Source organism: Neopsephotus bourkii, unplaced genomic scaffold (genome assembly GCF_033783945.1).
Source record: "Neopsephotus bourkii isolate Nb327-2 ecotype Australia unplaced genomic scaffold, CSIRO-AGI_Nbou_v1 NB_1350, whole genome shotgun sequence".
NCBI classification, from domain to species: Eukaryota; Metazoa; Chordata; class Aves; order Psittaciformes; family Psittacidae; genus Neopsephotus; species Neopsephotus bourkii.
In genome coordinates this window covers 5,061,617-5,076,269 of record NW_026901829.1, presented here as the reverse complement: position 1 = coordinate 5,076,269, position 14,653 = coordinate 5,061,617, and the positions used below count along the sequence as shown (strand labels likewise).

Sequence of the window (14,653 nt, the reverse complement as noted above, 5' to 3'; positions counted from 1 at the left end):
AGATTTATTGTAAATGTATTTTAATCTTAATGCAGTTGTATAAACCAACTTGTATCAGAAAACAATGGTTAACTGAAGTCCCAGGATATGCTCCAGATTCCGGTATACAACTGGAGTAAATTATTAGTTCCACTTAATCCAGCAGACAAACTGATTGATTTAAGAAATTCAGAATTTCCAGGACTCCCCACACAAAAAGCATAAAGAAGCAGGATTCTAGAAAGTGACTGTGTGAATAAGATGCACATGCTGGCATCTCTTTCGGGGGATGTTCCTTATTAACAAACAGTCCCCTATAAGCACTTGTAAAGAGGAACTCTTCAGGAAAAAAAAATAACAAAAACAAAAACTCAGTATCACTGCAGTGCAAAGAGGAAACTTACAGCACAATGACTAAGTACTCACTCCTATGAATCTCCTGGATAAGCACAAAACAGATTAAACTCTACAGCAAGACATTTTGTACTGCACCTTAAAATTTTGCTAACCTCAAAAAATGCATACTATGATAAAAGAAATAGGGTTTTGCAATCTGGGAAGATGTCCATTTTATCCACTTTAAGTCGGTCTCCCCAGACACTGGTAAAAACCAATGAAGCTTCATCTTCCATCACTACATATGTTAAAAAGCAGGTTTACAGAGTGGAGTAGACTATTTTGTTGGTTTGGGAGTGTGGGGGTGTGTTTTGTTTCACTTATTTATTAAAGCAGAGCTAATTAAATCTGGTCCTTTTAGTCTGGATGAATTTTCTGTACAGCTTTCAAAGGTTAACAAAAAAAAAAAACCAAACAACAAAATCCTTTTGTTTTACCGTAATAACACTTCCAGTTAAACCTCTCCCCTTGTGATGAAATTAGGAGAGAGAAAACCCAGACACAGAAAATAATTATGACACTTAAGCTCTTAACTTTATGCGTCTGGGGGAAGGGACTGCTGTCTGCTACTGGTTTTCAAAATTCTGATTTGCTAGAACAGAACAAGCACACTGAAGTTCCCTCTTTCCAGTCTTTTAACACCAGTACTTCCCAAAGAAAAAGAAGTTCAGTCTCTCTTCATAAAATCTACCGCAGCTGTATTCTTAGAAATATAAATCCTTAACCTAAGACTTTAATATCTCCAAAGCAAACAATCCAAACCTAGTTACTTTTTCTTAACCATCCACATTCCTCTCTATGAACATCAAAAAAGTTATAATCATTATTCAATAATCAGATAACATTGGGTGTCTTAAAAACAAACAAACAAATGAACACCCCTCCCCCCCAAGCACCAGAACCTTTAGTTGATGATATGTTCCCCACCACTGCATTCCCAAAGGATAAATCCCAAGAGCTTTTGGAATAGCCTTTCAAATTCTTTTAATCACTTCAAGAAATTCTCAATTACTTAAAGGAAGTGTCAAAAAAATAAAAGATGCACAATAAATCCCTCACCACAGTGATGCTTCTTAAAATAAAAATTAAAAACAAAAAAAAAAAAAGCAAGCAGCACTGAAGAATTTCCTTCTCCCACAGTACCCTGAATGGCAACTTTCCACAGATTTTTTTTTCTACTCCCATTTACTATCCCCTTCTGTAGGCTGAGGAAGCATGTTCCTGTTATTTCTGCAGCCAGTTCAAAAACCTTACTCTTCCCCTCACCAACACATCACACTTCCTTTATTTGAAAAATAAAAATAAATGCTTTTTCAAAATTTAGACTAATATAAATTATGATCATTATTAGACATATTCAGCTTTTCTCGCCTTCTTTCCATCTACCCCCATAGCTATCCCCCTGTATTTTTTTAAATCTCAGCTTAGCAGTATTTAGAATTTCACTCCGTTATTTATTTCCTGGCATCTCTGATAGTAAAATACCAAAACTATGTATGTAATCCTCCTACACTGCAGTAATTGCACTTCACAAACTAGCTTGCTACCATTCCTCCGTTATAGGCACCACATACCACATCTCTACACACATCACACCTAGGTAGATCAATGCAAAGGAGGCTTTCTGGTTCTCCTCTCCTCCTTTGCCATCCCGGTGCTGGCTATGTTGAAAAGCCTCCGGACTGTTTCCGAATCGCTGCTAACCAGGAGACCTCCAGAGCTCAGCCTGAGGTGGCAAACACACAGAAGCATTTCTATATAAATTGAGAGCATCTGGTGGCTCTTTGCTACTTATCACCGAGAGAAAATGTTTGTGTGGTATTAAGGCTCAGCGATAACTGCACTGAAGACCTTCAGAGCTGTGGTCTTAATACCTCCAGACACAACGCCCCCCCTCACCCGCCCCTTTTCTCAAGTGCAACAGATCTAGCTTCTCCCATACATGACCCGGTGCAGGCTCAGGGCGCGGCATCCAGCCCTGGCGCTCGGAAGCAGGGGTACCCGCGGCTCCCTGCTCTTGCCCGACCCCGGCGCTCGCGGCCCGTCCCGGCGCCGGGCACTGCCCGCGCACCGGCGGCCGCCGTGGAGCTCTGCCGCCCCCTGCTGCAAGGCAGCGGCACCAGGGGCCGAGGGACGGTCCCCGCCGCTCCCTCCGCGGACACCCGGGAGGGTTGGAGGATTGGTGGGGTTTTTCCCCTCCCATAAAACCGCCCCAAACAGCCCCTCAGGTGCGAGCAGCGCAGCGCCTTGGGCACCTCGCGGCGGGCTGGCGCCACGCAGGAGGCACTGACAGCACGGTTCCGCTACGAACAAGCGGCAGAAACTTGCCCCAACGGTAATTGCTCACCCTGAGGCACCCGCGCCGAGCCACGCCGCGCTCGGAAGCCCTTCCCCGCCCCGTCCCCTAAAGTAGCACAAATCCTCAAGTGACCACACCGGCGACATCCAGAATAATTAAATAAATATTTCACAGCACACACACACCAAAAAAAAAAAAGCCACGAACAAAATATATCAGCTACAACACAACCCCCATATTTTACAAAGCCCTGTTATGTACGCCCCTACACATGCACATACATATGCAAAAGCAGAACCGCGCCCAGAGGCGTAACCTCAGCGCGCCCGTCTCCGCACACACCTGCCCTCGCCGCGCTAATTCATCTCACAAACTCTCCGCTTCCGCGCAGACGTCCGCGGTTGTGCTGGTGCCACCGCCACCAACCCCAGTCCCCCGGGCCGGCGGACTCTGTGTCCCCCGCAGAGCGAGAGGAACGGGCTTCAGAAAAGGAGACACCAACCCCCCAGGCAGACTTCATTCAGGTCGGAAGGCTTACTGCCTCCGCCGACAGCACTTCTCTCCGGCTCTAAAAGCGAAGCCCACGCTGCCTTCCCCTTAGGCAGAAGCGTATTTTAAAGCACGATCCCTGGCAGATATATATGTATTTTAAATCGTTTCATCTCCCTCCCACATTTACCACCCCCCAAAAAGACGAAACCCCATGCAAAACAGCCAAGTGCACTTAGCACCTTCTAGCTTGCCTTTTGGGTTTTTTTCCACATAAATGATACCTCTTGAAGACTTAAAAAAAGGGGGGAAGGTGAAGGCGGAAGCTATGAAGCAAGTTTTACACCCCTTTTAATTCGGCGCCAGGGTCAAACACTGCTTTATTTTTTCTCCATTTCTTTACTGGTTCTATGTTAATTTGAGCGAGCGGACAGTACAGGCAAGAATAACAATTAAATTAGAAACAAAACCAGGCAGCCCCGCTCCTACCTTGCCCGCTACTGAGAAGCAATCCGAGCAGGTAAAGAGGCAGGAGGCTCATGTTCAGGAGCTCGCACCGGTGGACAGTTCCAAGTTGGAGGTGCTCAACCAGACCAGGCAAACCCCCGCTGCCGTCCACCCAGCCACTCCGCACCCGCGGAGCACCGCTCACCGAATGCCTGCCACCGCCTCCCCGTGCCGCACTATATCTGGGAGGCAGCGACCGCCGCGCAGGGGGCGGGCACACGGCGGCCCGCGCGTATCCGTCCGCGCCGCACGCAGGGCCGCACCGCACGCAGGGCCGCACCGCAACCGTGGAGAGAGCGATAGTGCCGATGAATTCCTCCGCTGCGCTGAGAGGCGGCAGCGGGCACGAAGGGTCCCTACATTCGTCCATCTATCCATCCTCACCCGCTGGCAGCACCCGGGGTAATTGGGGAGAAGAAACAATTTCCCTGCCTTGCGACCGCGGCCCTGCGGAGCCTGTTTTCCCTCACCGTCGCCTGAGGGGAGACAGTCTAAAGGGAGAGTCGGATCGATGGGAGAATCCTACCGAGAAGCCACAGCTCTCCTGGGCATGGAGAGCCGAGAGCGGCGCTTCGGGCGTGCGCGCCAGCGGGGCACATCGAGGGGCCTGTCGCCCGCTGCCGGAAGACATCGGTGCGCGGAAGCGGAGCCGAGCGGAACGGAGCGCAGGGGCGGAGGTTGCGCGGGGGATGCACGCGCGGCCCTAGCGTTGCCCCGCGCCTCCCTCGTTGGTACAATACCGCAGCGTCGGTGGGAAGCGGGTGCGTCTGTGACTGGCCACGTTGGGCTTGTACCTATTGGTTTGGGTGTCTGGAAACTCGGGGATTGGGTAGTTTTTACCTTTGCTGTTAGCAGAGAGGGGAAAAATACCTCTGCTTTTTACGATGAAATAAAACCGACAAAAGATAAATTACTTACCTTTTCGGTGCCTTGGTGCCCTCTCACCGAAGATCTTGCTTCGTGAGAAAAAAACCCCAAAACTAAACACCCCCCCAATCCCCCCCCCCCACACATACACACACGCAAAACAGAACAAGCAAACAAAAAAAAAGAGGCAAAAATACCCACCTAAACCAAAAAACTCTCTAAAACAAACAAACAAAAAAGCAACAAGCCGGTGATAAAGAGGTGGGGGTTTGTCCAGCTCGACTTTGAAGAGGGTCTTGTTTTGCAGGGTGGTGTTTATGAGGGGGTGTTTATGAAGCTGTAGTCTCCAAAGAAGCTTCTATGAGTTTCTGACCTTACATCTGTATGATACAAGGAAGGAGATTGAGGTGGATTTATTTTAATGTGAAGCAGCAGTGATAGTAGTTACTAAAAGATCAAATTAAAACATCCCTACTAATTTTTACAAATTTTTTTTTTCCCCCACACAATTTGGGTTTCGGGGAGGAGGAGGGAGACAAGGGGTGCCTGTGCTGAAAGCTAATGCAAATTACATGGTTGGTATCTCAGCTTGAGTTTTGCTGCACAGTAATCTTACAAAATCATGAAATATAGGAGGAAGAAGTTATGTAGTCAGATCTTGCTTGGATTGGCAAGATTGATGATAAAACTGGAAGATGACGTTTTAGGACACTTGGGAACATGTGCAGAAAATGCTGGCAGAGGGGAAAGTGAGAGCTTTCTGCTGCTGGTTGGTTAATCCACATCACATAAATCAGAACCTTATTGCTCAGCTACAGACCACGTGGCCCTGCTCTTGAACCTGAAGGTTTTTGTAACCTAGTATAAAATTAATAGATTCATTTTTGTGTATGTATAAATGGGAGTGGAACCATTATTCCTCATGCAGTTTTGGCAATCCAAAGTATGGCAGCATCGGCAAAGCCTTTTAGTTGAGAACTGGGTTTCTCTTTAGGAGCCATTCCGCTCTTGACTGTCAAAAGAGGTGCCTAATGGCAGAAACTTGGCTGGCGCCTCTAGAGCACATTCAGGAAAGCACAGCAGAAGGAAGTATTTTGTTGAAGGAGTTTTCCCAGGTAGAAAGAATCCGTCAGCCCCACTACCCAGCTACAGAAATAGACATCATTAAGAGATTAATACAGAAAAATGATGAAAGCAAATATTAGATAAAAACCTTAACAGAAAAAGAAATAGAAATCTTAATGGGCAAAAAGTAAGAAACCTTCATAATGAAGTGGGTAGGATGCCAAATTTGTCTTTTTTTTTTCTATTGCATTTAAAGCATTACTGTCCAGCAAAAGTGGAATAAATAAAGAAAAATCAAAATAGTATTAATAAATGAAATAAGTTGTGCTCAGACCTTAACATCTGTTATAACCTGCTTTAGTTAAGGGCCAAAAGCAGTAGAGAAGCACTTTGAGAAGTGTGGATGCAAAGATTTAAATCCACGTAAAGCAGATGCTCCACCAAGACACAGTATGGAAGCTAGTGGGAGGTATCTTCCTTCACAGGAATGAAGCATAACAAGGAATGCTACTATCCCAATCTTACTGGTTTTAAATACTAAATATGATGAGAATTTCACCAGTGGCCTTGCTTCTTTGAGAAGGCATGAGGGTGCTTTGCTTGCAAACAGGATTCCTTGTCCCGAGAAATCTGCCTAGTTACTTGTCTGCAGCAGTCAGCAAAGCCCACAGTGCAGGCTGTCCATGCCATAGTGGTACAGGACTTGAAGAAATCTGGTTTTAGTCTAGCTTCTCAAGGAGAAAAGGAACACGCTCTTTGCCTCTCTGAAGCAATGGATATAGAACAGAAGATGGATATAAATCTAGAATATAACTACATTCTTGTAGTGCTATGGTAAAATGCAGAGATGTCACTGAAGGAAGAGGCAGCCCCTGGTTCGTGCATTGGTAGACATGTGGCTCTAAGTACTCTTGTCACATACACCACCTAAAAGGTATATCTACCCCTCCTAAGACCATGAAGTGGAGGGAGGGAGAGGAGGGGAGAAAGTAAGAAATATGCAGGGCTTCATTGCTTCTGCTGCTTATGAAGCAGAAAAACTTGTTTGTCATGGAAGAAAGATCTGTAAAAAGTATATTGTAGTGAACCACAGCATCGTATCACACTGAGGTCATGCAAACAGAGATTAGAAAGGTGTGGGAAAAGTGCTCAGCTTTTCTGCTCTCTGTATGACTCCTCATGTTTATGATTCTACATTGTGAACCAAAAGATGAGCATTTGAAAGCACTGTAAAACAGTAATCAAACAACACAGCTCAAGTATTTGCCATTCTTTGGATAATAGCAGTTTTCTTTAGAGTGTGCTGTTTACCATTGGGGAAGCCCGACATGGAGTTTAGTGGCTATACTTAGACTAGGGAATTAGAAAACATGATTTCTAGATAATATCACATGCGTAACAAATATGCTGGCAGAAAACAAACACATTTTCATGCAAAATAAGTTTTAAAAAGAAGACTAGGAGTAAACTGCAGTGACTATTATCCTGTGTGAACAACCAAGAGGTGCAACATCAAGAAGTAAAATAATTCTGTCAGGGCAGTTATTCCAAAAGTGCGGAAATCACCTTCAGTAGGTACTCAGAGCAATTAAAATACAACTCAGTGACTGAAAAGACTTGCTGGAAAAATCTGAGGGGAAAAGAAAGGAAAATACTAATATTACATACATGTTTGATTAATGCCTTAGATCTTTTGGGATACCATGAACAAAATCTAAGTGGATATATCTCTAAGTTCCCTATCTTTTATCTGCCATACAATAGCCTCAAGCTTTTACAACTGTTCTGTTATATGCAGTTTTTCTCCTACAAAGTTCCCCTACCTGTGAATTTAGCAAAAAGACAGCAAGAATTAATTTTCCTCCATCTTAGTGACATGTTTCGCTCAGTGACATTGTTTATACAGTAGCCTATCAACCTTTGTGAATAAAAGTGGCAAAACTGGGCTCTGGCAGGAGAAGCATTTTAAGCTATCATCACTGCATTTATGTCAGTTTACAAGAGCTGAGGATCTGTAAACTTGCTGTGACTGAACTTGTTTGTCAAGAAACATCTCCATGGTATTTTTACAAGGATTACTTTATTTTTAAATTGACTGATGATTGCATGCTCAATGCAAATGTGATTAAATACAGAAACTTAAATCTTAGTGATGATTTCATAATGGATATTTATACTGAAATGCATGTTTCCCTGTGGACACCCAAGTTGCCAAGAGATCCAGCTGTATTTGCTTACCTGCCTTACATAAACTGAAATGTTGAAGAAGCACCTTAAAATTAGCTGAGAATTTTAGGGGAACTTATGATAAGTGCACAGTTACAAAGAAAGCACAGAGAGATTTTATGTCTAGAAATAACTGATGAAGAGTGGTAAGGAAATTGGCATGTCCTAGAGCAATTATCAAATGTATTTTGGGGACAGGAAAGGAGAGAGAAAAGGAAAAGAGAAAAGACAAAATGCCCCTCTTGCAAACCCAGTATGTTACACTTACAGGAAAATGCCTTCTGCAGATAGGGCAATTTTCAGAGGTGCTCATGAACCAAATTGCTGATCATCTCCAAAGTGAGTAATTATCCCAAATAGGATGCTTTCCCGTGAATACTGAAAACACAATTAAAGTGGCACTAAGATAAATTATACAACAGTGAACAACAGCATTATTGCGGTGAGGAAACGATGCACAATAAACAAAAGAGTTTCATAACTGCACCACTATTCTGTTTCAAGTTCTTCACATCTTACAGAGATTTTCATAAAATCTAAAATTACTAGCATTTTGAATTAACATTTTATGAGAAAGAGTCAAAACCATCATTTCCAGTAGGTTTCGAGTCACCTTAAATAAAGGACTCTCCTTCCTGTTATATAAACTTAAAATAATCTTGAAGTTATTCAGATACTAAGAGGAGACTCATGGATTTTGTGTAGGGAGGATAATTCCCTGTATGTTTGCTGGAAGTAGACGATGACATGGACATCTGTAAAATAATTTTGCCCAGATACAGACAACTGCTTAATTTTTGAAGATGACAAGGTTGCTTGAAGAGCAATGTGCTAATTTGGTTACAATATAAAATATTGTGCTGACAAAAGAAATCAATAAGCTGAATTTATATGTCTGAAGGAAGCGTTGAACACTTCTATGTCTACTGCAGCAAAAGCAGCACTTGAGAGATGAGACAAGGTAACTCGTGTGAACTGTAGAGCCAGGTTTTTATATCTTCCAGCTTACCACATTTTTAGACATGTGGTTCTATCTCTTTTCTCAGATGAGTTGCTCAAAAAAATGAACCCTCAGCTCTTACTACCCCATCTCTATCAGCTTTGGGTATTTGGGAAGGATTATGGACACACTGTTTATTTTACTTCAGAATGAAACTTCCAATGCTGAGGTGCTCCAGCTGGCTCAAATACAACTGCCTACACATTCAGCAACATGCCAGTTGTGTACTTCACTTCTTTTATGCGCTGCTTATGCACACACTTTTTTTTTTTTTTCATGCTAACACCCTTCTTTCCTATTAGTTAGCAGGGTTTTATTTCATACAATTTTCAGAGCAAAGACCGTTTTTTTAAGTTTGGGAATATTGTTATTGCAACCCAAAAATGTTTTGTAAATTTCTACAGTTCCTTAGCATGTTGGAACTGTCACGTTCATGCCTGACAAGTGTAAACACATGCTTTCAGTTACCAGCCGTTTGCTACTGTATCTTAGATAAAAATTATTCCTCCATGAAACGTATTACCACATCATGAAAGTATTGATACCTGGTGTAGTGCAATATCAGTTAATTGGAGGGACCTTCAGGAACATTTTGTTATAGACACACTGAAGAAGAGACAAGATTCACTGGCCTTAGCCAACATGTGCACACGTTACTTCAGCTTGTGGAATGGCAAAGAATGGTTGCTACATGGTGAGAATTTGAAAATAAGTTGTTTTTAAAGTGGTTGTGTGTGTAAAACACAGACCTTTCTCAGCTGCTGTTCTGTGACTGTGAAACTTGTTCCCTGAAGTACTTTGGATCATGATGAATTTCAGAGACATTCACAAGAAAATCTAAATCACACGTATTCAGCCATCCATACTTTCATTAACAGCAAAAACTGAAACCGTACAAAGCCCCAGACCAAAGAAAGAAAATGTATCTGTAGAATATAGAATTAGACATAAAATGAAAATTATAAAGTGTATGGATACCTTTGGGTTACAGTTCTATATCATGATATTAAATGTGCTTCACGTTTTAAATGCTGCTCAGATTAAACAGAATGTCTGGGATTCAGAGCTATCTGAATACCTTGATCCACATCACTCTTCCAGTTTTCATTGGAACTCAGTAGTGGTTGGTTTATATGTGATACAAGCGAGCAAGGAGATGTGGTGGCTGATACGAGGGGTGTAAACAGTGAATGAAACCTTTTTGGAAATAAGTCTTTATACACATAAATAAGATTAGGAGAAATGGAACATATAATTTTTAGAATACTGATTTCTCCAAGTGCTAAAAGATCTGTGTCCACATCTCCAATTCTCAACATGGAGGAAAGGTCACGATGAAAGTGTTCAGCTGTGAATTCAGGAAGAGATTACCAACTAAGCAATTACGGAAAATTCAGAAGAATGTGGATTTTAACTCCACACTGTTATAAAGGCATGTGATCTACAACCATAGTTTATACCAACACTTATCTTTCAATTTTGTTTCAGACCCACAACTTCAGATGTTCTTCTTCATGAGGACACAGCTGCTCCTTTAGAGATTCTGAGCTCTTGACATCTTCTAGAATCTTGATACAGCAAGCAGTTTCAAAGGTTATCAGTGTCAGTTACAACAATTTTCTTTCATTAGTTTTAAACTTGATGAGTTTTGAAAGATAAGATGCTCAGTTTGGTGTCTCTAGATGCTGTGTTATAATAAACATCCTCCTATATCTTTTCTAAATGGGGTAATCCAGATTAATTCATTATCTCACCTGCTTTTCTTCCTGCCTTTCTAATATGTTTTTCATTGTCCTTCAATGTCTGTTATCACTCTTAGTAAAGTAAGGAATTAAGCACAGTACTACAGATAAGAATGAACTCCTGACTTACAATGAATTATTTTTACTCCCACAGATAGTGTTCTTTTGACAGGAGCTACCTCAGTCACATTTCAACTCACCTGAAAGACAGATTGCAATAACACTTTCAAAATTTAAATAAATTTCCCAAATCCCTAAGTAGAACAGGCAACTTCTTTTTCATTGCTTTCCTGTTCAGATTTTCAGTGTAAATAATAGATGCTTTGTAATAAATAACTATTTGAGTTGGCAAATGTCAGGATGTTATGACATTTGTCTTTAAAAAGGGGGAGGGGGGGACAGAATCTTGTATTGTAAAGCAAATCTATGCTATCCAAAGTACATAAAATAGGATTTTTCTTTGTGGATACATAATTTTCCAGAGTTTTTTTTCAACTGTTCAAATTAATTTTGTTTTACCCATACTAACAGAGTGTGGAATGGCAAAACAATAGTTATGGAGAAGTAAATATTGTAGTGCATAAAAAATTCTCTGGGCAAGGAAAAACTCACTTGGAAAGATATTTCATTTCAAATAGGGAAGCAAACAACTAACAGTACATAGATATGTTGGTAAGAATCACACTGAAATTAAATTCATCTAAAATAATAATGGTTGGTTTTACAATGCATCTGCTTAGTCCTTTTGTAGGATTCATTTCTTCTGTGTAGATGTAGTTATAAATGAATAACAAGGAGTGAAAAGTAAATTTTGAAATAATTTTTACACCGACTTTAACAAAGCTAAAGTTTTAATCCACTTTATGCATTGCATGAACAATTAATTTAATATATTGGTATGTAAGGGGTTGTATTTGGGAATTTTATCACGTGGGGAAACCTGTTGCATAGATCTGTGTGTAACAAGTTGAAAACTTGTGAAAAATATAGCTGGGAAATAAACTTTATAATATGTAAAGGCCTAATTTTCATGACTGTTTCATGTGAGCAGACCTCAACCTTCTCAAGGCCTGACTGGCACTGTAAAAGCACAGAGATCTCCTTCCGCTGAAACAGTTGTGAAGTTGGGTCCTCAAAGATCTGGTTTTCAGGTGTTTCAGTTCCTGCTTTTAGGTACACATGATGTCTATGCATATATTCAGGCTCTTTAAACTTAGATATTTAGCAGTGATAATTTAATTATGCCCCAAAACAGCTGGAAGCACAGTAAATGAGATCAGTACTCAGAATTAAGCTCAGTTCATCCTTCTGGCATTTTGTGCTGTAATTTAGACCCAGCATTTAGCAATGTTTTAAAAATGATAAGAAACCGCTCTTACAGCTTCATAGGTAGAAGCCTCTGAGTTCTGGACACATTCTTTGAAAATAAAAAGAACATTTTAAAACCTCACAGTTGCCACAGATAAAGCATGATGCTACAGAATATTTACATTACTGCAGAAGAAGCAAGATCATAAAGGAAAACAAGCTAAGAAATCCTTTTTTTTTTTTTTTTTTCAACAACTGTGCCAATAACACTGATTAAATAATCATTCATGGTTTTGACAAGCAAAAGAAATCAGTGTACTGTATATATTGCTGTGCTGACTTGTACTTCATAAGAAAAAGAAAAGCTGGAGGGTTGGGAAAGATCAATAATTGTCAGAAGGATAGTGAGAAAGGGAAAAATATTGTATAAGGGATTAATAAAAATCACTTTTAAGAGTATTTTTCTTAAGGATTTTCTCTTTGTTTAATTTAGCAGCTCAGCAGAACATAACCAAAACCTGTAGAAAGAATCCAAAACTGTCTTAAGATTGGATTGTTCCCTCCACTCGCAGAATTAGAGGCAATCAAGACTCATCAGAGGGATGTAGAAATAAAGAGTAGTACTTCCATGGCATTCATTGTCTGCTTTAGACCCAGGGTGCTTCCTGGGATAAAATTTATATTTTTTTCTACTTGGGACTATCTATGTTGGTGGAAAAGGTCATAAAGGATGATAAATGAGACACATTTGTAGTGCTGGGTTCAGTACTGGGTTTCCCACTACAAGAGAGACAGAAATGTCTGGGAGTATTCACCCTGGGACAGAAAAAGGTTGGGGGGACTTTATCAGTATGTAAAAATAGATGATGGAGGACAGGGAAGAAGCTGGAGCCAGACTCTTCCAAGTGGTGCCCCATGACGGGACAAGATACAGTGGGAACAAATTCCTGAAATACAGGAAGCACCATTTAAAATGAAGATAAATCTCTTCTTACTGTGAGGATGATTTCCTATAGAGATTGCTGAGTCTCTTTCCTTGAAGATACACAAACCCTGACTGGACCTGGTGAACCTTCTTTACCTGACCCTGCTTGGTCAATGGTGTTGGACTAGATCTTAAAAGGTTCCTCAGTCACTCTGTGAGTGTCGAATGATTCCCAAGCTGCAAGAGAAAGAATTCTTTAAACCTTTCTGTAGTATTTTCTCCTAACACTCTGGTTGCTTCGGGAACCTTTCTTCCAATTGAGTGACTTCTATGATGCTACAGATAGCAGCCAGATAGCAGTGGTAACAGGTGTTCAGGGTTTTTAATTTACATTAATTGCCAACTAAATCTCCACTTGAAAACACTAAGCACAAGAAACATGAAACTATTTTCTACTTTTTCTCTTCCCTAATAGCATCCTTGTTGTGAAATTCCAAGCAGTCATAAATAATTATGAGTATGAACTCCAGTTGAATTTTGTATGTGTGGTGAATTTAAATAATAATAGTAATTATTAATAAGCTGCAGGAAAACTGGCAATTATTTATTAAAATAAATTAAAAGAAAAAGAACTAGTAAAGAAGAAGGAATGACTCTGAGTCAGGTGTATCATACTGTATTAATGTGACTTAAAACAGTTACCCTTAATAGCTCAGGCTTTCTGTACCTCCAGTAGTAAAATAATTTTGGGAAAGTCTGATGGAGAATTATAAGAGATCAGAACAATTACCTAATACTTTTTTGTTTACTCTTAAGACATAGCTCTAACCAAAGTAATGGTTCAGCCCAATTTCAGGGGCAGGGCAATCAGCCTTATCCTATGCTATATATGCTACCGCACATTAAAACTCTTCTTAGAGTGATTCTTTGATAAGTGCTAATAGATACACTCAAATTTTGACCCTTGATATGCATATCTCAGTCCAAGTTCATTATTTCTATGCATTATTCTTCCAATAGTCCCATTATACTTTTGTTGTCTTAGCATCCTTTGACACCCATAAAAATATAATTTGCCTGCTATTTGTGATTGCAGTTACTATTTGCTCTTTATTTTTATACTGCCAGAGATGATGTTTTGGTCAGACTTTCACATTAGCTGGATACTGAAAATATTTTTCTTCCCCAAGTTGTCATCCACAGAGCTAACATGGCTACTGAACTGGAGCATGCACTTGTAAAAAAAAAGCTTTCTGATGGCCTGAGGATGCAAGAAGTGTGTGCTTACTCTCCGTTAGAAGGACAGATGTATGGAAGATGGCACAGTGATGCACAGTACAGCTCTAATTCACATGTTGGGGTAGAGTTGTAGTACAAGAAAACACGAAAAGAATTCTGGAAATCTGGACTGGCCACAATATTAACATTTATCGGGATATTTTTATAAATATTGCAACTATATTTGCCAAAATCTCATTAATGGTACATATGACTTAAAGCCAAACTTCTTATTTCTCATGTTGTTTATTTTAAATGTCTCAAAATCACAAACCTGACAGCCAGTAACGTATTGTACAATGACACTGAACATTTTCTGATTATTTTATTGCCCTCGCTTACAGCATTTCTACTTGGGAGTCAGCTTGACAGAATTTTTTGGGTAAGTATTTTAATTGTGGTGTAAATGGGATTTGGAAATATGGATCTGGATTTTTCTTTCTGTGATCAAGCAAAACCTCTTGTGGTGTCTAATGTGATTTCAGATTTTTTTTCCTATTCACAGTGAATAAGATTTGAAGAGCTGAGAGGGTGCCTTTTCATAGATAACACTTTCCACAAAAGTCAACAGA

General features: G+C 40.5%; 1 protein-coding gene across 2 annotated transcripts in view; it reads right to left on the bottom strand.

The window, feature by feature from the left end:
* Nucleotides 1-3,835, bottom strand: part of NCAM2 (neural cell adhesion molecule 2) — a 280,251-nt gene extending 276,416 nt beyond the window's left edge. For both annotated transcript variants that reach the window (XM_061366718.1, XM_061366719.1), the window contains exon 1: nucleotides 3,653-3,835. In XM_061366718.1, coding sequence (XP_061222702.1) covers nucleotides 3,653-3,704 — 52 coding nt within the window. In that variant the 5' untranslated portion in view covers nucleotides 3,705-3,835. The remainder of the gene's footprint in view (nucleotides 1-3,652) is intronic.
* Nucleotides 3,836-14,653: the final 10,818 nt, after the last annotated feature.